This window comes from Nansenia antarctica (genome assembly GCF_963989245.1).
Source record: "Nansenia antarctica genome assembly, chromosome: 1".
NCBI classification, from domain to species: domain Eukaryota; kingdom Metazoa; phylum Chordata; class Actinopteri; order Argentiniformes; family Microstomatidae; genus Nansenia; species Nansenia antarctica.
The window spans coordinates 106,548,431-106,576,356 of record NC_137674.1 but is presented as its reverse complement, the minus strand read 5'-3'; the positions used below and the strand labels follow the sequence as shown (position 1 = coordinate 106,576,356).

The 27,926-nt window shown below is 47.6% G+C and overlaps 1 protein-coding gene across 1 annotated transcript in view; it reads right to left on the bottom strand.

Moving 5' to 3' along the window:
- efna2b (ephrin-A2b) overlaps positions 1 to 27,926 on the bottom strand; it is a gene marked incomplete at both ends in the record, with an annotated part of 110,124 nt that overhangs the window by 1,279 nt on the left and 80,919 nt on the right. Inside the window, 2 exons of the mRNA XM_080538500.1 lie at positions 1,808 to 1,873; positions 9,335 to 9,627. Of these exons, the coding sequence (XP_080394626.1) occupies positions 1,808 to 1,873; positions 9,335 to 9,627 (359 nt within the window). The remainder of the gene's footprint in view (positions 1 to 1,807; positions 1,874 to 9,334; positions 9,628 to 27,926) is intronic.

The following is a 27,926-nucleotide window of genomic DNA, read 5'->3' as shown; positions in this document are numbered from 1 at the left end:
GCTGATGGTATTGATCACTGTCAATAATATCCGTTCTGCGTTCATACTGTAGGCCACAGTGGCGCTGTGATGACTTTTGATATGTTTATAACCTAATTAACACATCCTGAAGGGGGTCTCACTTTCAAAGCTACTGGAGAACCCTTAAGCATTCATTTAAAATAATACTCAAGACAAAAAAAACAGTAATGTATTTGACTGTTAAGGTGTAAACAATGCAGATTACATTCATACAAGCAACATATCGGTACCCAAATGTAATATTATAATCAGTAAACACTGGTTATACATTTCTTATCTGTATTTGAACAGGGGGGCGAGCCTAAATAATGTTTGTGCTGTATTTGGAGTGTGCCAAGCACTCATCATCGTACTGCTTGGTAAGAAGCAAACATGTTCAACCAATATACATTACATTATTTGGAGGAGGAATTACACTATACCGCTGACAGAGAAAACTGTCAGGCTAATTCAACCTAGCACCTGAGGAAACCGATAATTGAAAAGCTCAGTAATAGACATACTGTATGACTTCCAATTTACATGTAATTGTTTTAACTGGTCTGTGAAATTGATAATCTTAAACATGTTTATTCACAATTATACAGAGATAATGGAATGGCACGACCAGTCTGGTTAAGGCTGAAATGAAAACCACCAAGCTAAAAGCTCTGGGATATTACTCTGCAAATGACACTGTTCCAAATATTGACACAGTAGTCTGAACTGTGAAGGGAGTTTAATACCTTCCTTTTCTCCAAAGGCTTTGTACAAATAGCTTGAAACGAATGAATGCCTTCCCTGAGTCAGAACAGAAAGTACATCTGCAGGCTGATAACTCTTTCTTGTGGTGACTCTCGCTTTCCACGGCTTTGCTGCCTTTTAAAAAGCCTCAATAAACGGACAACTGAACTCAAACTACTTCATTTCAAGCTCTACACGGCGGCCTGTATGTCTTATAATCTGAACAACATTCATGTCCGTCAAAAGATAAAACTCATGTTGTGGAGAGTGTCACTGCTCACCGAAGCTAGACTGAGGTTAAGTCAAACTTAAACCCCATGTTTATGACCAATATCTAGTCTGTTGCCTGCTGCCTTTTTTAAAAACGTAAAAAGGGTCAGGGGCTTGAAACAGATCGCTGTGGGGCACCAGAGTATTGGGGTTGGTGGGGGGGGGTATTGGGGTTGGTGGTTGATGATTAGTTGGGGGGTCAGAGGTTCTTATCTGGTCCTTGTCAGATGAATTGTATCCACCAGACTGTGTTTTGAGGGCCGAGGTATCTACCTCTGACTCGTGTGTGTGTGTGTGTCATTCTCTGGGTCCTAGCGGTTTAGCTAACAAAACTGTGGAGTCTGACCAGGTGGTCTGGTGGTGAGGTAGTGCGCTGAGCATAGACAGAGATGCAAACGGAGGCTTACTTTCATAAATCATAAGGGTTAGAGAGGGCTTTGCGGGGTTCAACTCTGACGTACAGGTGTTCCTGCTGTTTGTCTACCTTTCCTGGGTTAAGACCGTTTCAGAATGTGAGATTTGTGGAGCCTATGAATGCCTTATAATGAGCAATGTGTGTGACAGAAGGCACTGCGACTGACTGAGTCATTTTTCTGTCAGTCATTTTGTGCAATTTTCTTTATTGATTTTTAACACATTTTCACAACTTCCAATTTTTTTTTAAACGTGGCAACAGTATTGGTCGGGAGGGAAAGATAAAGCATTTTCCATTATACACAAAGACGAGAGTAACCAAAATGGAGTGTAAAGCAATTTCAACTGAATTCTGGGTAAAAAAAAAAGAAATACTTACTTGTGGGCTTGACGTAGACTTTCAACTTCAAGCAGGGTTTCCCAACAAGGTTAGGGTGTGGAGACGCTGGAAAAGAGAGAATGAAAGAGAGAGAGAGAGAGAGAGAGAGAGAGAGAGAGAGAGAGAGAGAGAGAGAGAGAGAGAAAGAGAGAGAAAGAAGTATGTGTTTGTTAATGAATAACACATTCAGCAGCAGTTTTCTTGTCAAAATCTCAGAAAATAGCTCAAATTATCCTGCCTGGGAAAAGCCATAAGTAGGATCCATTAAAACTAAAATGTCGTCCGCCCCTCATTGGACCCAGATTTCACAGAGGTGATCCATCAGGGCCTTTATTCCCCCCTTTCAGTCTTCTTCTGCCAGACTGAGGGGCAGGGGCATAGCTCTAGCATGCGTGACACCCCCCCAAGCGAAATCACACAGCCATTTTAGTCCGTCCAGTCCAATTCCTGAGGCTACCACCCAAGCCTGTCCTGGATGTCAACCGCTAAGGGTGGTATGTATGTATGATGTGCCTTCTTGCAGACTTGTCCTTTTGCCACCCGCCACCAGAGTTGGAAGGCAGGCTGCATCGGCCAGGTGCTCCATCTGAATGATAGTGTTGCTAATCATGCAGGCTGTGAACTGTGACTGGGAGACTGGGGAAGTGCAAAGAACAGAACTCCACCGCTCACACACGGCCAAGAGGCTAAGCACACTCACACACCATATGGCCCCAGTAAGGCAAAAACAACAAGCTGATTTAAAATCATTTTTGGTGGGGGGGACATTTTTTCAGAGTGAGGTAAGAGTCAGTGTGGTACATAGCGGCATATGTCGAGACAGAATGACACGAAGTCAAGAGTGAGCAGCACACAAAACTAACACAGCCACAAACCCACTTACACGGTGCATAATACTGCATATCATATATAGCACAGAGGATTTCGTAGAAAATGATGTTCACTCTGACAAATCGTTCTCAAGTTGTTTCCTCTGCAATTAAAATATCGTTAAAATTCCGACTTGAGACTTATTTTTTTGAATGCAGCGTAGACGAGGGGAGGGGTAGTAGAGTGTGGAGTGTTCATTCTGATTTGCATATCAGTGTGTGTATAGATTTGCGGGTTTGCGCTTGAGTGCACATGGATTGGGAGTGTGGGGGTGTGACGAGGGGGTTACTACAGGCAGCAGCAGAGCAGTCAGTGTGTGTGTGTGTGTGTGTACCTTGTGTGTGTGTGTGTATCTTGTGTATGTATGTGTTTACCTTGTGTATGTGTGTGCCTTGTGTATGTGTGTGTGTGCCTTGTGTATGTGTGTGTGTACCTTGTGTATGTATGTGTGTGTGTGTGTGTACTTCGTGTATGTGTGTACCTTGTGTATGTGTGTGTATGTATGTGTGTACCTTGTGTATGTGTGTAACTTGTGTGTGTGTGTGTACCTTGTGTATGTGTGTGTGTGTATGTGCCTTGTGTATGTATGTGTGTGTGTGTGTACCTTGTGTATGTGTGTATGTATGTGTGTACCTTGTGTATGTGTGTAACTTGTGTGTGTGTGTACCTTGTGTATGTGTGTGTGTGTGTGTGTATGTACCTTGTGTATGTATGTGTGTACCTTGTGTATGTATGCGTTTACCTTGTGTATGTATGTGTGTATGTATGTATGTGTGTGTGTGTGTATGTACCTTGTGTATGTGTGTGTGTGTGTGTGTGTGTGTGTGTGTGTGTGTGTTTGGGATACAGGGTGGAGCCTGGCGGCAGTGACCAGAGCAGTCGGGATCAATGATCAGTGGTCAGTATCTTTTGCACATGCATGAGTGTGTGTGTGTGTGTGTGTGTGTGTGTGTGTGTCAGTGCATGTGCACTCGTATGGGTATGGGGTAACCTCTGTGCCTCTGGTGACACTGTCTGAGCAGATAGGACACTGGCAATCCCACCCCTACCCATCCTTCAACCAAGACTGGTAGCTGGGGGGCTGGGGGGGATGAGGGGTGGGGGTCGGGGGGGGTCACAATGGGGGTTGATTGACATGCTTCTTTGTTCACCAGATAACCAAGCTAAGCCCCCTTTTCCCCCCCAGTAACTCCCTCCCTCACCCCCGACTCCTCAAGCATCCCCCTTTGCCCTCTTACACCCCGGGGGCCATGACAGCTACAATATTGGTAGTAGCCAAACAATTTTCTTAGGGGAGGGAGGGGAGAGAAAAGGAGAGAAAAGGAGGAGAAGAGGAGAGAAGAGGAGAGAAGAGGAGGGCTGAATGGCAGGGCGAACTGCTTCCCAGCCTCGACTGCTGTCGGGGACAAAAGGGCCACACAATGCGGAGGCCTGCCCAGGCGCTACAGGGCGGAGAGTGCCTTAAAAACCGCTCAGGACAAGGATTGCCGCGACACTGAATGCTAACTTTGAACTCCCCTTTTTTCCTTTTTGTTGCCAGTCCTCTGTCTCTCCCCCCCCCCCCCCCATTCCCTCCTTCTTTCCAAGAGTGACAACATCCCGCGGAGTATAATAAGTTCAGGGACGCCCCATTGGTTAGGCATTTTGTCGTACTCCCGTACTCCCCCACCCCCCCAATCACTCTTTTTTCCCCCTCCTCCGCCTAAATACCTCTCCATCACCCGGAGGATAATAAGCAGTGGAATATATACCATATGTTGGGGAGTATGCATCCATACAGGGTGGAGTGAGTGATTGATTTGCGAGGGGTGCTTTGTAGGGGTACAGGACGGCCCTGTATGTGGTCGACCAGCCCTGAACCCTTCGCCGAGGGGTGCTGTCTAAATACTGTCACAACTAGGCCCTGCTCTCCGACGGAATGGATCTGACCAGGTTACAGTGTACGCTTCACACTTCACAGACTCCTCCTTAGGAAAGATAACATGTCTCTATTTGTACAAATAAATTAAATAAAAAATGATATGGGGAGGGCGGGGGGGGGGGGCGGTGGTGGGAATTGGGCACCAAAAATATTGATACAAAACATGTGTATAGACATTGCACAATTACAAATGCAGATGATAACATTTACTTTGAAAAATGTGATTTCTCATGTTGGGCGTAGGAAACAACAGATGGCAGTGAACCTCCACTTAGAGCCCACACTTAACATGATCAGCCCGTCTCCCTATACGTCCCAAACGAGGAGATCTGGCTTGTGATGAAGGATCCCAGGGAATCTCTCCTGTCATTCTAAGGCTGGGGGGGGGGTGCCACCGAATTTCTTTATTGGTGCTGTGTCACCTTTGTTCCTGTATGCTTAAAAAAATAAAGTGGTTTCCTAGCAACAAAAATCACACACAGGCTTGCATCAATCCAATTAATGACCATTATTAATTCTAAGATGATGAAAAGCCCCGGTTGCTTTAACTGGAACCCTGGAAATTCACCACTCTCACTTCACAAAATCACTCCAAGGGTCTCTCTCTCTTTTGAAAAACCTGGGAGAAAGATAGAAATAGAGACAGACAGAGAGAAAGAGAGAGAGAGAGAGAGAGAGAGAGAGAGAGAGAGAGAGGGAAGGGGGGGGGGGGGGCAAAAAGGAAGGAAAAAAAAAAAAGAGAGCTGAAATTGCCTCATTAAAGCATCCGGCAGGCTGCCCTGAGCCTTTTGCCTGCCTAGGCCCAGCGGGGACCCTTTTTATCAGGCCAAAGGACACCTTTCACAGGGCCATTAGCAAAACAGGGACAGATGCACCCTGGCAGACCCACTCCCGTCATGCGCATGGACACACCGGGGATGGAGTGAGCGGAGGCCGAGAGGTAGAGGGTAGAGAGTAGAGAGTAGAAAAAACCCGCCGACAACCTCAGAAGTCGAGAACGCCGCCGTCGTGCAGGCGTGCACTGCGACCTTGAAGGCGAGGTGGGCGTGGGGGGGGGGAGGGAGAGGTCCGGAAGGAGAGGGAGGTGGTGGTTGGGTCTGTCTAGAAGCGGTACCACCCCTGGTACGAGCTGAACCCGGCGCGGCTAATGGCTTTTAGCGCCTCGCGTCCAAAAAATGGTAATGGCCACGGCCGGAGCCAGAAGGACACAATTACCCCCATCAGTGTTCCCTCTGCTAAAGATGATTTGACCAATCAGCATAATTTGAAGCGTTCCGCATGAGGGCAACGGTAACTGGTTTTGTACCGATCTCACCCTGTGAAGCCAAGCGTTCCGACTAATAGCTTGCTTGCCATTTGACAAAGTGACATTTTTATCAAGGGGGGGGGGGGAGTGATGGGATGATGCGCCGGGGTCCAAACAATAAAAGGAGGATGGCAGTTCAGACAAAACCCCCACAGATAACCCAACTAACTAACGGAAGACAAGAGATACAAAGATAAAAGATTTGATCCACTGCTGATAGTTGGGATTGGTAACAGTACGTGTGTACGGTTACGCTTTAATGCCTGATTTCACAATCTGCTGTTTTATCTAATGCTCACTTAAGTGTAACATGGTAACCGTTTAATTATAATGTTATTAATTAACTTGCAGCGACCTTTAAAATGTCATCAGGATCAATTGAAGCTACAAGAGTACTTATAGGGTTTACACTTGTTGTGGTTATATTCTTGTTCTAAAGACGCTGGCGTGTGGATCGCTACTGTCTATACAAAGTTACCTGTCATGGAGCGAAAGTCGTAAAATGTTACATAATATTGTCACGCACCTGTCCGCAACTTATTTGGGTCCCAAAATGTACATATGCTATGAATATATTGATCCCTGTTGGGTCTTGGCCCTTCACGAAGAACCAGCATTGTTAACACGTCCATTGATCAAGCAGGAAATATCGTCATATCAACCTATCAAGGGGGTCTCTTAAACCCCAAAAACATTGAGTCCATGTACGTACGATGTAATAGATGGACGTTCAAAGAAAAAAGACTAACTGGTTGAAGCTGTGGACAGACTGACACTACAACTGCCAGCTTTGTGTTTGATGCAAAAAAACTCCTACTGATTCGCTGTTGCGGTAGCAGAACATGTGAATCACAATGCAGAGAAGTGAACACTTGTCTTCTGCACAGGCCGGGAGCAGCCTCCGGGATGGCAGGCCTGGCAGGGGGACGGAGTCAGACGCCGCGCCAAATGAAAACCACAACAACCACAAGCCAAACACTATTAATTAAATCTCCACCGCTATTGGGGCTTTTTACACCCCACAGCTACAGAACAGCTAGAGACAATACCACCGCACTATTTCCTGATATCAATCAACCTGAGAACGTCGGTTTGACGGCAGCGAGTATTCTCTCGGTGAGTTGCAGTGGCATCTTTTTGGTCGGGGGCTGACCCATCTCCTCAGGCTACACCTTAACTGTCCCTCCTAAGACATCGACTACCCCCTGTACTGTTTCCCCTGTCATAATAATAATAATAATCATAATAATAATAATAATAATAATAATAATAATAGCATGACGACCGCCAATGGCCCCTGGCCTGAGCATAGATTACTTTTTCCTACTAAGACTGGTGGATAGATGATTCACTTATTTAGTCAAATGTATTCGTTGGATGTCGCTTTGGACAAAGGCGTCTGCTAAATGCCAAAAATGGAAATGGGCTCCAAATTCATTTCTGCTCCCCGGTCTTCTCTTCCTCACTGGCGACATAACCAGGGTGGGGGGTTAATCAAAGGGATGTCTCAATATGGGGTCTCACTGTGATTTAATTTATTGGCAAAAGGTTATTTCTAATGACCTCGGTAGAATTGGTGGCTCTGATAGGAATGCAGCCACAGCCAATTATATCCCTGTTCCTAAGACACGTGACTCATCAACAAGCCAATCATATCAACGCAAAAGTCAGGCGAGACTTATCAAAATAAGCCTGGATTTGCCTTTAGCGACGTTGATAGAATACCCCCCCCAGATCTCCTTCTCTTAAAATCTTCCATTAATATACAGTGCCTTCAGTTAAGTTAAGTAGGCTATAATGAACATTTTCACAGATTTCAGCATTTTTTTCTTCTTACGGCTCCGTACTCCCAAAGTTTGGATTTGAAATCAAACAATTACTATTGAGATTAAAGTATAGGTTGTAAGCTTTTATTTAAGGGTACCTCTGTTGGTGTATTATATATGTTGTTTTTACTATTCACATATAACACATTTTATACACAGTCTCCCTACCTAAATAGTGAAATCAACATGTACACAAATACCATAAAATAAACGCTGATCTTCTCTACTTTTACCTTAGAGTCATTGTTTGTTGTTTTGGAAAATCCAAACTTTTGTGGTACAGAGCTAAAAGACTTCACTGTTCCATTACTTACACAGGGCGCAAAATTGAGTCAAGCAAACATGTTGTCTTAAGTTGGGATTCAACCTGGGATGTTAAGTGAATAGTCACTAGAAGTGTGTGTGTGTGGATGTCGGTGTGGGTGTGGGTGTGTGCGCGCGTGCATGTGTTTGTGCGCGCATGTGTGTGTGTTTGCGTATGCTTGTGTGTGTGTGTGTGCGTGTTAGTGTGTGTGTGTGTGCGTGTGTTAAGCGGGGTACACACATAAGGAAATCTTAACCGAAATCTTATCTGAGACAGACCCCACACATGAAGATACAAAATCTTGGATTGAACAGCCTTGATCGTATTGTGTGTGGTGTGCGCCGATTTTCCCATTTCAGCACCCCACAGACATAAAGATTTTCGTCACGACAGACTCCAGACTCTCTAGAGTCTCGTTCCCCAAGCCAGAAATCTCGCGTGAACCCATCCTTTTAATATTGCCTTTAAATTACAAAATAATTTAATTAAGATTATATAATGATTAAAGCACTTTGAGCCGCAACGTTTGCAGGAAAAGCGCTATACAAATAAAGTTATTATTATTATTATTATCTAACGTAGTACCCTGACTGACCTGTACGAGACAACCATGTGCGACAGGGCAAATAAAGTGCCGAATAACGAAAAGAAGAAGTCAGCTCGCTTCTTGATTGGCAAACAGGGTTGCCAGATGGGAATGACAAATCTGGCAACCCTAGGATTTCTGGTCGTAAGTATTGAACACATTTGACATTTACGATTGCCGGCCACGCCCATTTTCCGAGCAGGTTGTCGGGAGAGATTGACTCTTAACACACCTCACACCACAGGATTTAAAATGTTAAGATCCATCTGATAATCGGGCGTTTCTGTGTTTGGTCGGAAGGGGGAAAATCGGGCCAAAATCGGCCAGAAAATCCTTATGTGTGTACCCCGCTTTAGTGTGTGTGCGCGCGCATGTGTGTGTGTGTGTGTGTTTGCGTATGCTTGTGTGTGTGTGTGTGTGTGTGTGTGTGTGTGTGTGTGTGTGTGCGTGTGTTAGCGAGTGTGTGTGAGTGTGTGTGTGTTTGCATATGCTTGTGTGTTAGTGCATGTTAGTGTGTGTGTGTGTGTGTGTGTGCGTGTGTTAGCGAGTGTGTGTGAGTGTGTGTGTGTTTCCATATGCTTGTGTGTTAGTGCATGTTAGTGTGTGTGTGCGTGTGTGCGCGCATGTGTGTGAGTGTTTCTGTATGCTTGAGTGAGTGTGAGTGCGTGTGTGAGTGTGTGTGTGTGTGTATATACGGTGGGTAAGCCTACTCACAGATGTAGTAGTACTCGTGGCCCGGCCGGAACTCGAACCCCAGCGAGAACGGCGTGAAGAGCTGGAACTTCTCAGAGAACTTGAGGGGGCCGTTGGGGCTCTGGGGTCGATTACACTCCCAGCGCTTGAAGCCCTTCATCCGGTGGTCGCAGGTGGTGTAGCCGTCATAGTTGACCATGAAGAGGATGTAGCGCTCCATGCGCTCCTGGGGAAGGGGATCCTCGTAATGGGGGCAGTAGATGTCAAGGTAGTCGTTGATGGCCACCTCCACCGTATACTCCCCGTGAAGAAACCTGCAGGGCCAGACAGACAGACACACGCATGTAAACTTACTACACCAGAGCGGTGAGACTTTCACATTTCAGGTTTTTTTGGGGGGGGAGATTTCAGGGTTTTTCCACACTTTATGGTAAATGGACACTGCACTTATATAGCGCCTTATTCCAAAGCGCTTTACAACGGCCTCTCATTCACCCGTTCACACACTCATTCACACACCCATGGCGGAAAGCTACCATCATGCAAGGCGCCGGCCCGCTCATCGGGAGCAATTTGGGGTTCAGTTGTCTTGCCCAAGGACACCTCGACACGTGGCCAGCCGGGGATCAAACCGCCAAACCACTGACCTTGCGATCATTAGATGCCGGCTCTCCCTCCTGAGCCACAGCCGCCCCCCCCCACTTTAGTGCCAACCTGCACCGCGCTCTTTTACTGCACCAAATGACGGCACTTTTGAGCTTGCCTCAAATCACCCTCCTTTCAAAAAGCCCCCGAAGAAATGGGACGCCCAAAGTCTTCTTCTTAGAAAACAAGACAAATACAGCCGTATTGCACCATCCATTGTCAAGATTGCACCACTCAAACAAGAAAACTGTTCCCTCTGCAAGATGAACAATTCTACTGTGCAGGGTTCGCACCTGGGACCTGCTGCCACGCCGGCACTGGAGGACTGTGTTAGGACTGTGTTAGCCCGACGAGCTTGTTACAGCAAACGAGAGAGCAGGCAGAACAGGCGGGGGAGAAGATACGAGTTCAGGAGTTCACAGGAGTGAGAGCGGCTTCATTAAAGCGCCTTCACTAGGGCCTTGGCTCTCGCCCAGCTCCCAGTGAAATGAGTTCGCCAGTCGGGGCAATTTCGATACAAATTGAGCACCTGCACGGTGGCACAGATCTGGCCCCTACGACGCAATCCCAGAGAGAGTTTTTCCCCACTGCGAGTCTACTGGAGCCCCCTGCCATGGTTATTAACTTCTCACATGAGGCCAGGCCTGAATGCAAGGGTTCAAACCATGGCCCCAGTGATGATTGGGCTTCATCTGCGGCGGTGGGTCCGGATCCTGTTCTGAATATTAGGACACATTGCGTGGGGGTTGGTGCGTTTTTTTTCCCCAAGCCGTTTTGCAGCCTCGGCCTCAGCATAAGTGACAAGTCGTGTTCACCTCCCCAGCGCAACCAGTTGTATCTCTCCCACCCCCTCTTGCATGTAATTAAATAATAATAATAATATTAAAAGCTATAATAATAATTCTTCCTTCTTTTAGCATTGTGTCTGCCAATGGCCCCTGGCACTAGCATAGATTTCTTTTTCTTAAGATCTCTGATGGACAGATGATTCGCTTACTTAGACAAATGTGTTTGTCGTAAGTCGCTTTGAATAAAGGTGTCTGCTAAATGCCAAAAATGTTAATGTAATTAAACTGAGATACCACAGGGTCGTCAAGGAGGGATCTTAAACGGTTCATTACTGCCCCTGTTGACACCTCCTCGCTCCTATACCTAGCAGATAAACCAAGGATCTAATTAGTTTGAATCTAATCTAATCTAAACCACGGATCTAATTAGACCCCTTGATGGTTTTCACATGCTACGGTTTTGGACACACTCGACAATGAAGACTGAGTGTGTCGCAAATGATGGGGATGGGCAAGGCTGAACGGACACAGACTTTTAGGCCTGGACTACACGTACAGGTGCTGGTCATATAATTAGAATATCATCAAAAAGTTGATTTATGTCAGTAATTCCATTCAAAAAGTGGTATAGTAGTAATATAGTAATATTCAAATTTTCTGAGATACTGAATTTGGGGTTTTCATTAGTTAGTCAGTAATAATCATCAAAATTAAAAGCAATAAACACTTGAAATATACCAGTCTGTGTGGAATGAATGTATACATTATACAAGTTTCACTTTTTGAATGGAATTACTGAAATAAATCAACTTTTTGATGATATTCTAATTATATGACCTGCATATGGATATTTTTTAAAGCTGATATTTTCATCCTTGTTTAAAAAAAAAACTCTGTCCACACCACAAAAATATCTCTGTCCATACAAAAAGCCAAAACTGAACACGATCTGTCAAATACCGTAGATTAGAAGAACGTTATGGGCAGGCGCAGTCAATTGTAATCAAACGGCGGCAATGACTCAAAACGTAAACAGACCAAACTCTTTGAAACAGTCAGAAAAGAAAAGTACAAAACAGTTATGGCGACCAAGAAGAAAGCAAAAACGTATTATTTTGTGTGGGCCGACGATGAAGTTGAGCCATTGTTGCTGTTGACAACCGTTTTGCTTCGATGCACATGTGTGAACGGCTTGACGCTTGACGTCATTGCATCAACACCAGCTCCGTTTAACATAACCACACTGATCCACTCAATCAGATACTTTTTTTATTTCTTCACTGTTTTATCCGTTTAGAGAAATGGTTCGTATGGTTGAGAGGCCCAATTGTACAAAAAAATTTGCTTTTCGAACAATATCCATATACGTGTAGTCCAGGCCAAGCTCAGTTGAGGAGAGGCCGCTGATTGGAACCTTCTAGATTTTCCCTCCCTTAAGTGGAACAGATGTTCTGCTGTAAGACACAGTCGCTGTGGAAAGAGACTATTGTCGCAGGCTTTGAAGTCCATATAAACAGGTTTGACACACTGACCCCGAAATCAAAAAGCCCAAATTAATTCCTTTTCCCGCCGTGTGTCACTCCTTCCCTCGGCAGTCCAGAAGCCCTTAACCCTCCTTATCAGGCGCGCCATGAGCCAGATCCTCAAAGAGGCCAATAATCCCCCACAAGGCACTGGTGGAGGAGGCCATTTTGCGTCTTGTTGAGATAAACCATCACACAAACATTGAGCAGTGTTTTATGGAAGGCGCCAGTTACCGGGGTGGGTAGCGTGAAAAGCAAAGGGGGTAGGGGGGGCCAGGGGGTAGGGGGGGGGGTAAGGGGGGTACGGGGTTACAGAGTGCAGGGTGCGGGGTGGGCTTTTGCAGGCAGGCCTGGCATCAGATGACAGCTGATCTGGGGGGGGGGGAGGGTGGGGGGTGGAATTAGTGTCAGGGGGGCCAGATCCAGCTGCCACACAAGGATCTTCTCAAGAACCCCCAGCCCCCCCCCCTCCTCTGCCCCCTCCACCCCAACACCTTATCGCAGCAGACCAGAGATCACCCCCCCCCCCCCCACCCCCCTCTCTCCTTCTCTGTGTGTGCCCCCCTGCTCCCTCCCTCCCTCCCTTCCCTGCCTGCTACTTTCTTTTCTGTCCATCACACCCTGGTAATAAATGAAATTAAAAAGAATCACCATCACGTGAACACAAAGAAAGAGAGAGAGAGAGAGAGAGAGAGAGAGAGAGAGGGAGGGGGAGAGAGAGAGAGAGGGGAGAGAGAGAGAGGGAGGGGGAGAGAGAGAGAGAGGGGAGAGAGAGAGAGAGAGAGGGAGGGGGAGAGAGAGAGAGAGGGGAGAGAGAGAGAGGAGAGAGAGCGATCCGGTTCGGACACGGCCTATCCTCTATTACGGAGCGACAGAGCCGTCTGTCTGTCTGTCTCGTCGGAGGCCTAGGAGGCGTCGGTCTACTAGTAAAGTCATCCATTTTAGCCGCTTCGTTCTTTTATGTTAAAAAAAAGTGCACCGGTTGCACTTCTGTATTACTCCCAGCTCTCAGCCAATGGAGGGTGGAGGGAGGCGGTGTTTTGATAACTACACTGAAAATATAATAATGTCCCAGTGGCCTGCTGTACTAACCTGTGGTCTGTAGATGTAATCCTCCTCCCATAAAACACGTTTTAGTGGCCCTTAAATGGATACAGTCTGTCGTCTCTGCATATTCTCTCTAGGAGGGCCGTCGTCCGACCGTCTCACCGTTCGGATTCAAATTGTGCATTATGTCTCGATAAATCAATAACTATGCTTTCTCCCTCTCTCGTCTCTCTCGTCTCTCCCCTCTCCCCGGTGATCGTCATTAAGGGCCGGTTGAGGCGGTGGAACGGTGGAACGATGCTCTGCGCTCCCCTTTGATTGAGTTCCGTGACATGTCGTTGGGGAAACGACCTTGTTCGCTAGTCAGATGGGAGGGAGGGAGGGGGAGATATGACAGATCCTAATATCAATAACGGTATTCAGAGATGTGTGTGTGTGTGTGTGTGTGTGTGTGTGCCTGCGTGTCTGTGTGCCACCACGTCTGTGTCTGTGAGCAGGCGTGCTAATGTATGCAAGCTATCCAAGGTCTTCGTAATCAATCACTCGCTGATCTTGGCCCCACCCCCCTTCTGCCTCGGTGTCACGTACATGTTCATGATTGGTGGGGTCCAACCCAAACGGGGGTCCACCCCCCTCCCCCCCAATTCCGTACATGACAGGCCAGGCGAATGAAATATCATCCCGACCACTGTAAGTACGTGTCAGGTGGGTGAGGCAGGTTCTGCCCTGATGGGTTGGTTATCATAACTCTGAGACAGGCCAGCGCGCGTCTGGCCAACCCCCTTTCCTTCCAGACACCATGAATAAGCCCCCCCAACCCCTCTCTGAACGCCCTGTTTCCCCCAGACCAGAAACACATGGTGGTTGTGGTGGTGGTGATTGATCGATTTAGCTTTCAGACCTAAAAAAAAAAAACGAGGGGCGGGAGAGAGAGAGAGGGATTCCTGGTCTTTGGAAAGACTCCCATAACGTTTTTTTCGGCAGGCCGTCTGACCACCAACAAATCCCCACGGGACCTTAATTAATCAGGCCCAAAATGTTTAGAAGTGCGTTATAAAGTGTTTATAATTGGGTGATTTAGTGGGCGCGCAAACTCTGAAACAGGACCTGGGCTTCCTGCGTGGTTTTTTCCGTTTTTTTCCCCCCAAAGACCACTCTTCTGATTTAGTGTCTTGTCAGGCCGGCCTAGGTCTGGCAATGTGGTTTACCTCTCCCCTCTTTATGACTTAACGGGGTAAATGTTTGTCTGCAGCACTGTCTGCTTCTTTCGAGCAACGATGTCAAAACGAAAAAAACGCGCAGCACACAAAAAGGTTGTTACGTTTGTATCAATTTTAGAAGTACGAAAAACATCGCGACAATCTTCAAATCTGTGAACTCCACAGAGGGGAGGGGAGGGGAGGGGAGGGGGGGGGGGGTGACGGTGAAGTGGGATGGAGGGACAAGGTTGTGTGAACCATCCCTTAAACGATACAGCATCACTTAGGCTACATGACGCATCACTTGTGTGATAGATAACATGAGAATATGACCGACGATACAGTGCAAGAACTCCTCTGACTCCTCGGACCAATGAGGTGGGAGGGAGTGGAGAATGGGAGGGTCTTTTTTTTTTTTCCTCCAATAGGATTTCCTTCTCCTTCTCTCCTTGGGGGCCAGTTCACCCTCTTACCCCAGTGGGAGAAAAAAACAACAACATGAACTCTCTCTGCCACCTGCTGTACCCTGAAACAGAGAACTCCAGCTGCTTGTTTGTCTGTGAAACACACGTTACAAGATAAACCACCAGCCAGGCGGAATAAATCAGGGGAGTCAGGTCCAGGGAACGGGGGGGGGTGTCCGGGGGGCACAGAGGAGAGAACATTAGTCTTCTGTTCCTGGCCTAGAGCGCCTTCCGTATAGCCACACATCATGCCCCCCCCCCTCCATTCCCGTGCCATTCTGTATCCTGAGCCCTGATGCTAACGCTAACTAATGAACTGACGGGGCTATCTTTCGGGGCTGACGACGTTCCGTTCAGGAATTCCATTGTCAACAGAAACCAGACAGAGTTTGTTTACATCTTGTGGATTTTGGCAAACATCAGGATACGACGTCTGTCAGTTTGCCAGCGTCCTAGCCGCGGAGATGTGACTTTTTTAACCCCGGCCGCCCCCTCGTTGTTGACACACAGCCAAGGCAAACAGGGGGGAATTTACTCTGCAATTAACCGATGACCTGGGCAAGTTGACTTAATACAAACAAATGGATTTAATAACTTGACAACCCCTTTCAAACACGTCAAGACCCATTTTTTCTCGCCTGCGTGTCGTTACGGTTTACTCAGCGCCCCCGCCCCAATCGTGGACTTCTTCTAACTTTTTGTTTCTCAAACAAAGTACTCTCAAACAAGTTTTTCGCACAATGCAACTCAATCATTTGAGTGGGTTTAGTTGGGGAGGGGGGCAGGGGTGTAGAGGGTGGATAGGGTGGAGAGGTGGTGGAGGGTGAGAATGGCCCTTTGTGTGCTGGTCGGCTGTTGTCTGGAAGCCATTTCCACGTGTTAGTCCTCCGGCCTCATCTGGAGCGCCCACCTCTCCCCATGTGGAACGTGTTTATTGTGCTTTGTGTCAGACAGACGCACAGACAGCCCTCCGGTTTCCGTCCGTGCCCCCCCACCCCCCTCCCCCCTCTCCCCCTTCTCCCTACATCTCTGTAATTTCTCTTGTTATTTCAATTCTGCATGAGCAATTTTCCTATCGAGGCGTTTACACAAACTTAACCTCCAGTTGATGTTCGGCCAACACCGAGACGCAGCGCCACAGCAAAACCAAACAAACAAACAGGAGGACGTTTTTAGAAAGGGGCGCCCCTAGGGGACGGGGTGTGCACGACGACGGAGAGATGGAAGAGATTGAAGTCCTCATTTTAAGTACCTCTTCTACCATCTCTCTACCTCTACCTCTCTCTTTCTCATCCTCTTTGTTGTTAGCAATCTAATAGACAGGCACTCTTGTATGTATACAAGAGTGATTGTGTGTGTGTGTGTGTGAGTGTGTATATACAAGTGATTGTGTGTGTGTGCGTGTGTATATTTGTCTGTGGCGGAGGGGACGGCAATGTGTGTGGGGGTTATAATTATCTGCTGTACCTTCAGCGGCCTTGAATTAACCATGAGACAGTGTAATCTCCCGTGCCCACCCCCCACTCCCCCCACCTCCCGTCAACACTGTGTCCTTGTTTACCCACACTGCGTAAGGGGGTGGGAGAGGAGAGAAAGCGCGCTATTCTCAGGGCCTCTCAGCTTCTTCTCGTAATTGCATTTCCATGTCTCTGTCGGTTTTTTAAAAAGCGCCCACTCACTCGGTGACACATCATGACACCGCAGAACGAAAAAAACAAAACAAGAGTAGTGCGGGGTGGATATCCTGTATATAAAAGATGTGAGAATAACAGCAACAATCACGTAAATGAACCCACTATGACGGACTTTGAAAAACCACGAAGGTAGGGAGGCGTCGGTTCAAATGAACGTCGGGTTGAGTGGCACGCCGAGGCTATTCTGATTTAAACCGCAGTTTACTGTATGGTAATGAGATGATTGTGTTGGTAACATCCAACACTGAGACATAAAGCTGACTCAGTAATGCTCGCTGAGAAAGAAAAACAGTAGACCGATTGCGATGACAAGCTTGTACAATTTGGAGCCCACTGCATGTACAATCTTCACTGTATTTATTACAATATCCATCCCCGCATTTCCCTCTTTAGCATAATTGTCATAACAAGAAAACACACCACATTTCATGACAACATGCGGCGGTTAACCTAGAGGAATACAGTAGTAATAAACTCACGACCGCATAGCAACAGTTGCTAGGAGAGGATGACAATGGCGGTTATAAGCAGTGCCACCGGACCCAGCTGTGAGCTATATAACTAGGGCCCACGGGTTTTCCTGGTTTAGCGGACCCGAACAAAATCACAGGGCCTTGTTATACGTTGTTATGGCATGTGACAACACACATGACGTCATCCTTTCAACCTACATTACGGGCATGAGTTCCTAGTATGAAATGAAGCCAGTCTCATTTCCTTTTCTTGATCAACTGAAACATTTAGAGACATTGCCACTGGGGGAGGGGGAGGGGGAGAGGGGGGGGGGTGTTGAAAGGGCTCATCCTCCTCACTCACAATGTTTTCTCGTCCCCTTGCGCTTGACAAGAAAGTTCCCGCCTAAACCGCAGTGATAATTGTGAACACGCATTATGTCTTAGCCGCTAAATGAGATGGCGAGGACGCTCTCCCTTATGCCCACCTGCTGGCATCTGGTGGGAAATCAGACTCCTTTTTTCTTTTTTCACACTCCTTAGGACAAGGGAGGAATAATTACACTTCATCTGATGGGGAACTATTTCCCAACCCCTCCGCACTCCCTCCTTCCTCCTCCTCCTTCTGCACCAGCGGAGGCAGCAGTCGCAACAACAACAAACACAACAAACTGGAGGACATCTGTGACACTTTGTGCAATCGAACACCCCGGAGTGGTCTGCAAGAGGGAGCTGAGAGGGTAGGGTGGGGGGGGGGGGGGGGGGTGGTGGTTGAAGACTAATTGGGAATGCTTGAGCACACACACACACACACACACACACACACACCTTGGGAGGGAGGGAGGCAGCCGACACACACACACACACAGGTACGCGCACGCGCACACACGCACACACACACACACACACACACACACACACGGCCACACGCGCGCACACACACACACACGCACACGCGCACACGCACACACGCGCACACACACACACACGCACACGCACGCGCACACACACACACACACACACGCACACGCACACGCACACACACACACACACACGCACGCACACACACTCTTCCGGCATCACCTCAGGCCAAACACAGGTGATTTAGGTCTAAGTAGCATTTAAATGGCAAATGCAATCCATGCCTTTCAGGACCAGTGGGGCCCCCCTATAGTCTTTCTCTTGCCTATACTTTCTTCAGTTTCATCAATACCCTCTCTCCGCTTGGGAATAATTGGAAGAGAAAGTAAACGCTCTCCCAAACACTGTGCACATCACCTGCAGATGGGGAGCAGATTAGGCCCGATGGATATTGGCAGAGCCGTGATAAATTACACTCCCTCTAATTCACCATAGCCACTCAGTCCTGTCCACTGGTTTTGTTTTGTGTGGCCCTAGTAGGGGAAAAAACCTCCCCGTCCCTCCCTGCATTCCATGTCCAATGAGTCTCACTCTGCTTAGCAGGGACATCTACTGTAGCATGCAGCTTGTAAAGGCCATGTATGTTTATAGGCACAGCAGTTAAGGCCTAGGCTAGAAACTTAAGGGCCAGACTTTCCCTTACATTTGTTTTTTACTAGCGTACTTGCTCTGCTAAAGAAGAGCACCAGCTCATATGTTTGTGGTTTCTGGTTTTTATGGATCCCCAGGAATCTGTTATCTGTTTGAGATGACAACAGGGATAGAGCATCAGGATGTTTTACAAGCATGTTGAGTCACATGATATGTCTGTGTTAGGGATCATGATTTCAACTCCACCGACGTCAGGCGTTATGGAGCTCAAGGGTACTGTCCTCCTGCAGCCAATCAACTAACACGTGTAGATCAACCGGCGAGGAATATTGAACAATACAAATAATAATTTCACAATTATGAATAAGAATACAAAAAAATGCGGTATGAAAGCGAGTATGATGCGAGGTATTTGCCATGAAAGATTACTTGACTGATATCAGAGTTCTTGTTCAGTAAAAATGTGAGCAAACACAACACGTGACGTGTACACACTGTATACAGTAGACCAGACTCCTTTTGAAGCAAGAAAAACAAGCAAAGCCGAAACCACAAACTTTGGCAGGCGGCACTTCTATACTTTTGAAATACAGATGTACAGATAAAATAAGCCATAGGATAATGCCAAGTAACATTGAGTTATCGGTTTAGGACAGACATCAGGTACCTGTCAAAAGCTTTAAGAAAGATTAAGTATCGCAGCTGTTGGTGCGAGTCCCACGGACTGACTAGGCTGCATTGAGTGTTGTTATGATTTATGAGGATTTGAGCTCGTGAAAAAAGGGGGGCATGATTTTCTACATCACTCAGTATTGGCTAGGCCTAAGTTAGCGTACAACTGAATACGTGTCAGTGATGTTTTGATTGTCATAAACATGCGCTAATATAATTTGTCAATGTTAATGAATATTCCTGAAAAAGGATTTACAAGTCAAATTTACCTCAGAGGGGCCACAGCGATGCGATCTATAGAATTAGTTTTGATTGCAGTTAGGAGTTTTAACCCACTCATTTTGGTTCTTCCTTTGGGCCCATCACAATTTGGACTGACAGACGATTTATTATTATTATTATTATTATTTTTAATTTAATATTTTGTAAGAAATGTTCTTTTAATTTCTCAAAACATGCCTCGTGTTCTGAAAACATTCTCCCAAAAAAGTAAACAAGACACAATTAACCTCCACTAAATCACCCACGTACACCTGCTGCACTTCCCTGTTTGACAAAGTGGGTTATTTCAGGGAGGTTTACCACAGTAAAGTGGATTGTTACAGAGGGAGGTAAATATGCCCTCCACGTGAGGTGCCCTCTAGGGGGCTTGTGAGATCTGCAGGAGGCCACCGTCTCACCGTCACACAGAGGCACCACGCAGGCTTACGCATCATGGGGTGGAGCGCACCTGGCTTAGGAGAAAACATGAAAAAAAACAAAAAGGAAGACGCAAAACAAAAGGAAGAAGAATAAACTAGAGGGGAGAGGGGCTCACAATCAGCGCAAGTGCGAACGAGACACACACAGACACACACAGAGACACACACACACACGCACACACACACACCAGCTCATTAAAAAATCTCAGCAAACGAGAGAATGAGAAACAAACCACCTCTGTTTTTCTATCGCTCCCTATCAGGTTCCTGCGGCCTCTTTGCATCACACAGGCAAGAGGGAAATAAGGGCGGTTGGGTGGGGTGAGGTAGGGTGGGGGTGGGGTGGGGGGGTTTTGAAGGAACACAAAGCTAAATGAAAATGATCGTGATGCCATGCACTCCGGAGTTAAGTGTATCATGCCCCCACCCTCTCCTTAGCCTGCCCCTCTTTGTCTTTTTTAACACCATTAGCAAAGTGCAGGGTAATGGAGTTAGCGGGCTAGCGCAGTTCAGTGGTGAAGGATTGGGTGACGCTAACAGCCCCAGAGCTTAGCCGCTAGTCCCTGGCTCAACAAACAGGCCGTCTCTTCGGGTTTAATGTTGCAGTGCTGCCACATCATTATTCACAAGTTCTTTAACTTCTCGTTAGGGTAGAAGGACTATCCTCCAGCGCAGAACGGTTCAGAGCGAGGAAAAAACTCCCAACCTCTATGGTTTTCTACTTATGTAGTCCTCTCATTTACATGTAGGTCATACGTAAAGTGTATCTTACTTTTACATCTCTCTTACACATACGTACGCAAACCCACGCACCCACGCAACATATTTCAAGAAAAAAGGAGATCACTGAACAGTCAGAAGAGAGGAAGGTATTTGTTGTTGTGTTTGTTGTGGGACACACAGCCATACATCAGGGTTGTTGTTGTTGTTGTTGTTGTTTGAAAAGCGGTCGGAACCTCACAATGTTGTGTTTGAGGCTCACAAACCCCTTTTTACTCACCTACCCACAGAAATCAAACAGGTAGCCGAACAACCCCGGCTCCTTGCGTGCTTTACAATGATTTACGGTTCAATCTCAGTCGACTCCTCGAGGGTATTGATTAAATATATATTTCCTCTAAGTAGGAATGTGTCCGTGTCATTTGTCAATTTGCCATGCAGGCTGAGATTCCCCCCCACCCCCTCAACTGGGACTATTGCCGTGTGATAAATTGCCATTGATATCTATGCTATATGTGATAAATGTTAATAAGATGGATTTGTAGGTGTTTTGCTATAGTAATATAAACAGTGTCATAGACATCTGGTGTGAAGAAGACAACCTATTTGCAAATAACCGGCCCTATTTTGACGGCCTGAAGAAGCAGAGTTTAAATACATAATAAAGTAAGTAACATAATCAATATAATATAATCAAAGTACTTATTAGCGTACTAAAACCCCCATAAAGCCTTCCCAGAACGTAGAACTATCATGAATTTCTCAACGTATTTAAAACGTGACACAAGCAAAGCGTCCAGGTTTGAGCCGTCCATGTGGGAGTGGTGGCCCCCTCGGGAGGCGCGCAGACAAAGCTCCGCTGGCGAATCCAGAGAGAGATTACACCGGTCCTACGCGGCGCAGCGCACCAAAGGTCGACACAGCAGACAACACTTCCTATCATCAGGCCTTGTGCTGCTCTCCGCCCCTAACCTGACACCTCTGCCCATTCTGTGGCGATGCTGCAGTGGCCCATGAGGTACACCGACACACCGGTACACCGGTACACAGCTTCCGCCCCCTCCCCGTCCCCATCCCCATCCCCGTCCCCGTCCCAGTCCCCGTTCCTTTCTGCAATCATGTCATGTCGCCGTCGGCGGCCCCCGGCGGGTAGATGGTTCTCATCTCGGTCGGCGGGGAGCCCCCGGTGTTTCCGCGGACCGCCCGCTCCGCCCGAAACCGGAGCCGTGTCATGACAAGGGCCGGGGACAATGGAGGCAGTGTTGTCAGAGCACTGCTCCCAGGCAAGGCTCCCAGATGTGAGATAAAAGATACAAGCAGGGAGACAAAGTTATCTGCGGCCTGTATCAGCCTAGGTGGGGGCCCTGGGAAACTGGATCCTATTGTGGTGGAGTGGAGCGGTGTGTGTAAAAGCGCCCACAGGGGCAGCAGACAGTCCCGGTGACCGGCCCCGGCCCCCCCTGGGCTGACAGCTAGGGCTAACGGGGTAACTCAAGCTGCTTTACACCGACGGTTTCCCAGGCTCTCTCTCTCTCTCTCTCTCACACAGACAGACACACAGACAGACTCAGAGACAGACTCAGAGACAGACTCAGAGACAGACACAGACACAGAGACACACACACAGAGACACACACACAGAGACACAGACACAGAGACAGACACAGAGACAGAGACAGAGACACAGATACTCACACTCACAGAGACACTCACACTCACAGAGAGACACACACACACACACACACACACACACACACACACACACACACAGGTACAGTATGTGGCTGGAACTCTCCCAACACTCGATGAGAGGATGACAGGTCTCTCAGAGAAGAGCATGCGGCGTTCCGTCAGTTTTTCACAATATTATTGCGGTATCCGTGTTAGACGTGACAGAGTGCCTTTATTTCATTTCCCATTCAGATTTCCCATGTTGATCTGTCTCAGTAATTGGGCAGGGCGACTGATGCATTTTTAATTGAGACGGGGCCCTCCGCACAATGTTTTTTTGTGCCCTCAACATGGGGTTAGGCAGCCTGCAAAATGTGACAGGTGTGCTCGGATGAAAGAGGGACTTGATTGCCTGACAGAAAAAAAAGAAAAAAAACAAGACAGGGGAGAGGCAAGCTAAATTTCGCAGAGATGACAAGAAAACAGAAGGAAAACGTGAGGGGAACCATAGCCGGTTTTTGCGTTGAAGTCTACATGTTGGGGGCTGTCAGAGCTATTTCAGATTTCTATGGAGACACAGCCTGTCAATCGTTGAATCAGTGAAATAAGTACCCCCCCCGCACGCACTTCACAGGAGCGGCCCTCAACACCACACAGCACCTGTATATATCATTTTATCACGGTTGGCAATTAGCAGCGAAGTATATTTTCTAAAAAAAGAAAGCTGGTAAAAGAGTGACGGTAAACTGCCAACCCCCCAAGGGAGAAGGAACGAGTCCTGTCCTGTCAATGCAGAGGTCCTGTGGAGCTCCTCGAGGAAGTGTAGGAAGGAAGGTGTCTTGTGTTTGTCTTCCCCCAAAACCACTTCGAGAGGCCCGGCGAATCAAAGGTGGAGCCCGGATCAAAGGAGGAGCTCACCGCTCACACCATCGAGAGATATTGGCAACACAGCGCTACCGGATCAGGGGGAAGGGTGGCGGGAGGAAAACATTATGGGAGAGAATAGAAATGAGAAAGGGAGGGAGGGAGGGAGGGAGGAGAGGGAGGGAGGAAGGAGAGAGGATAGAGGGAGGGAGGATGAGTAAGGGAGGGAGGGAGGAAGGAAGGAAAGAGGGAGGATGAGAAAGGGAGGGAGAGAGGAAGGAAGGAAAGAGGGAGGATGAGAAAGGGAGGGAGGGAGGGAGGAAGGAGGACACTGAAGGCTAGCTGTAGTGCTTTCTGTAGTCGCTGTCATTCCACCCGACCTACACAGCAACTGTCATGGCAACGACCAGGAGGACTTCTTGACCAAGTGACCTGACCAGCAAAGCAATAACTAGTGTGTGTGTTTTCTGGTAAGGTTAGGAAAGACTCCTGGCCCTCTCCACATCATCTACGGTTCTTTAAATCTCCTCGTAGTCTTTCCCTCACAGTCACACTAGACAGGACAGGTGAAAAGAAGTCATATCCTGGCAGTCACTCATCATGTTGCTTTCACCTACACGCACTGAACACTTTATTAGGAACACTACTATACTAATACTGGGTAGGGGCCTCCCTTTGCTCTCAAAACAGCCTCAATTCTTCGTGGCATTGACTCCACAAGATGTTGGAAACATTCCTTTGAGATTCTGGTCCATGATGACACGATTGCATCATGCAATTGTTGCACCTGATTTTTAAAAAGCTGTGAATCTCCCGTTCTACCATATCCCGAAGAGGTGTTCTGTTGGATTCAGATCCGGTGACTGGGAAGGCCACCGAAGAACACTGAACTCATTGTCACGTAGCCAGTAGAAGGTCAGCAACAATACTCAAATAGGCTGTGGCATTCAAGTGATGATTGATTGGTATTAACATGCCCAAAGTGTGCCAAGAAAACATTCCCCCCACCACTACACCACCTGAATGAATGAGAAGGTGTACACACAGGTGTTCCTAATAAAGTGTTTAGTGAGTGTATACGGCATTGTTATATCAGAGCAGATGAAGGAAAGGATACAAATCCTTAAAATCTGTCACTAGTAACTATTACCCCCCGAGGCCTCTCTGGGGCTTTCTGAACGCAGTTAGAAGAAGCAATCTCATGTCGGAAAGACAGCAATACCCCCGGTTCTTCTCAACTTAAGTTGGAACTTAAGCAATACCCCCAGTTCTTCTCAACTTAAGTTGGAACTTAAGTTCCATAAAATCCTCCAGGCTCAAAAGAGGGTTGTGGAACACTGTCTGTGTCACTATGGGGATTGTGGGGTGATGGGGCCTTTTAAGCCGCAGCCCCGTCCCTCTGGAACGCCCTGCCCAACCACATCAGACAGGCCAACACCCTCCCAACAAACAGGCCCTCAAAACCCACCTCTTCTTCGCCAGTTAACCCTTTCCCCCTCCCCTTCCCATGTGTCCCCAGCACCACCCTAATTAGGCGCCTATACTTTCTTTATTTTTTGTTTCTTTTTGTTATTACTACTCGATCTTTTCAGTTAGTAAAGCGTCTTTGAGTGTCTAGAAAACCGCTATATAAGTCTAATGTATTATTATGTCACTATGGGGATTGTTGAGGGGCACTACTGGTAGGTCATACATTGTCGTCGCGTCGTGGTAATGAGCGATTTGACTTGAAATTATAGTACCCAGGAGGTATTAGGAGAGTAGACCCCCACCCCTACCCCCCCCTGGCTCTGTACCACATGCTAGGTGAAACGTGATCCCAGCTTCTGTCTCTGATTACCTTGGTGACCCCTTGTGAACTTTGCACGAACTTGTCTGGGAGGGGTGCCCGCAAGGAAGCAACAATGAACACTGAAACACAAGACTTGAAAAAAGTGAAATATATATCACGTTGACACACATTTCACAAGCAGTACTGTCTTATCCATCCTTTTCTCACTTTTATGGGGCAGCCCTGGGTCAAATACATACATATGTATGTATACGCCATTTAGCTGACGCTTTTATCCAAACCGACTGACATTACAGTGAGTGCATATATTTTTCAGCATGTTCGATCCCAGCGGGAACCAAACCCACAACCTAAGCGCTGTTAGAACCATGCTCTACCAAACTGAGCCACAGAGGACCTATGGAAAATACTTTAAGGCTACGATTTTATAGTTTGCTATCTGCTACCAGCTACCTGCTACTGACTCACTTTAGTCAATGTTGCTTTTAGCTTGCATCACAAACCCAATACTGTTGTGGACACAAAATGGACCCCGACTGATGCAAAAGCAGAGAGAGGAAAAGGAGAGAAAGAGAAAATACAGAGAGAGAGAGAGAGAGAGAGAGAGAGAAAGAGAGAAGGAGAGAGAGAGAGAGAGAGAGAGAGAGAAAGAGAGAAGGAGAGAGAGAAAGAGAGAAGGAGAGAGAGAGAGAGAGAGAGAGAAAGAGAGAATGAGAGAGAGAAAGAGAGAAGGAGAGAGAGAGAGAGAGTGAGTGAGTGAGTGAGAGAGAGAGAGACAGAGAGAGAGAGAGAGAGAGAGAAAGAGAGAAGGAGAGAGAGAGAGAGAGAGAGAGAGAGAGAGAGAAAGAGAGAATGAGAGAGAGAAAGAGAGAATGAGAGAGAGAGTGAGAGAGAGAGCGGGCTTGAGAACGTGAGTGTTTATTAGGATGCCTATGTTAGATATTAAACCCTGCTTTGGAGGGTTGGGGGGAGGGGGGGGGGGTGTTGTACCCTTAGAGGAAGGGGAGGCTGAATTCACGAGACAGAATTCATCACCGGACCAGACGGGACCTGGAGAGGTGGATCAATGTCGGGGTCACGACCCCAAAAACACTCACAGTCTGCGTGAGCCGCTGAGAAACAGCTGCGATTGGCCAATCGATCGGGGGTCCAGACTGGGCGGTTGTGGAGGGATGAAGGAAGCTGCATGTGTGTGTGTATACGTGTGTCTGCATGTGTGTGTGTGTGCGCGTGTGCACGTGTGCGGTACGTATGGCATCATTTAGCCACTGCGTTAATCAAGCAGACAAGGGCACAGCGGAGCAACACTCTGGGGTCAGGGACGCCGGGGCGCTCCCGTCTCCCTGCTGTGCTCTTATTAACCGCTGCTGAAAACCTCCGGAGCCCCACGCCAACCCCAGCCGCCTCGCCCAACAAATTAATGTCAAGGGCTAAAGCTCCTCACGCCGGCCCCATAACAAGCCTCTCAATGAGGCCATTCATTCTCCGCTTGGGGACCCGGGGCGGACCGCTCCAGCTCTGACCTCCCCTCCTCCTCCCCTCCCTTCCCTCCCTCCTGCAGCCCAAGACCGAGGAGGAGGAGGAGGACAGGAGGACGGGTCGGGATTCTCCTGATTGCCACTCGGTCACTTCTTCTCAGTAACCAGGCCAGGCTTTGTGATAATTACGACGGACCCCCTCTCTCTCCTCGACGGACCCCGTCTCTCCGATCCCACTCAGCCCTCTCCCGAGGCACAAAGGGGACAGTGTGTGAGTGTGTCTGTGCGGTCATCCCTGCCAGGCGGCGTCCCGAGCAAAGCCCCGGCGATTCCATCAACACCCATGGCCGACGCTCGCTCTCTCAATACCCGGCGGCCGTGAAAGGTTACGACTGCCCACGGTCAATATCGACAGCGAGATGAAATGTGCTCTAATTGTTCCTGACAGCATCCAAGCTCTCCATCTGTCAGCGTTCTCATGGCTAGGGTTCTGTCATTTCTGAGCTCAGCGCGCAAGCTGCTCTTCGGGTAACTCGCGATCATCACATTTCTTGTTGGAAGTGGTGATACTGATTACAGAAAGAAAGAGAAAGAAAAAAAAAAGATTCATGGACACTGTGACACGGAGACACGTTTTCGGTTATATCATGAAAAGGGATCTTTTTCAAAAAAATACCTCTCAACTAGTTATTTTGCTTTTGAGATTTTTTGCTTCACTTGGATTGTTCCCACGGGACTAGCGTGAACATGAACGCCTTACAATAGTACAATCACACCGTGCGACGTCCCAAATCCGAGAACCAAAAACTCTGTTTAGATGAATGACGTGCAGTTGAATATCAGTCCACTCTACTTGCTTCCTTCTTTTCACCTCACACCACCCCTCTCCCCCTCCCCCCCCTCCCTCCTCCTCCTCCTCTCTCATTGCCTCAGCCCTCCTGATTGGATTTAATGAAGTGTCTCTTCTTGCTGAATCAAGACAGCTGCTGCAACACGCCTGCTCTCCGTGTGCCACAGCGCTAGTTTGCCTGCTGCGGACAGGCAGCTCAATCTATCACGGAGCAACGCCACAGCCACACACATTAGACAGATGGGCCTTAGACAGAAAGAGCCGAGTGCCGAGCGACCTGTGCCACACGACACGCAAACACACCACGGCGACACACCAAGTGGAGAATTGGGTCTCGTACTCATCTCAGACACGAGGAAAAAGCCAAATGCAAATGCAAGTCACTACGATCAAAGGGGCAGCTACCATTTTGGTTCTGCCTTTTTTCTTGGAGATCTTTCCCCTTTTTTTTCTCTTAGTTTTTTTTCATTTATTTATTTTTTGTTTACTCCCTAAAAAACAATCTTCTGAGGAAGAACGAAAGAAAGCGACTTGACTACTC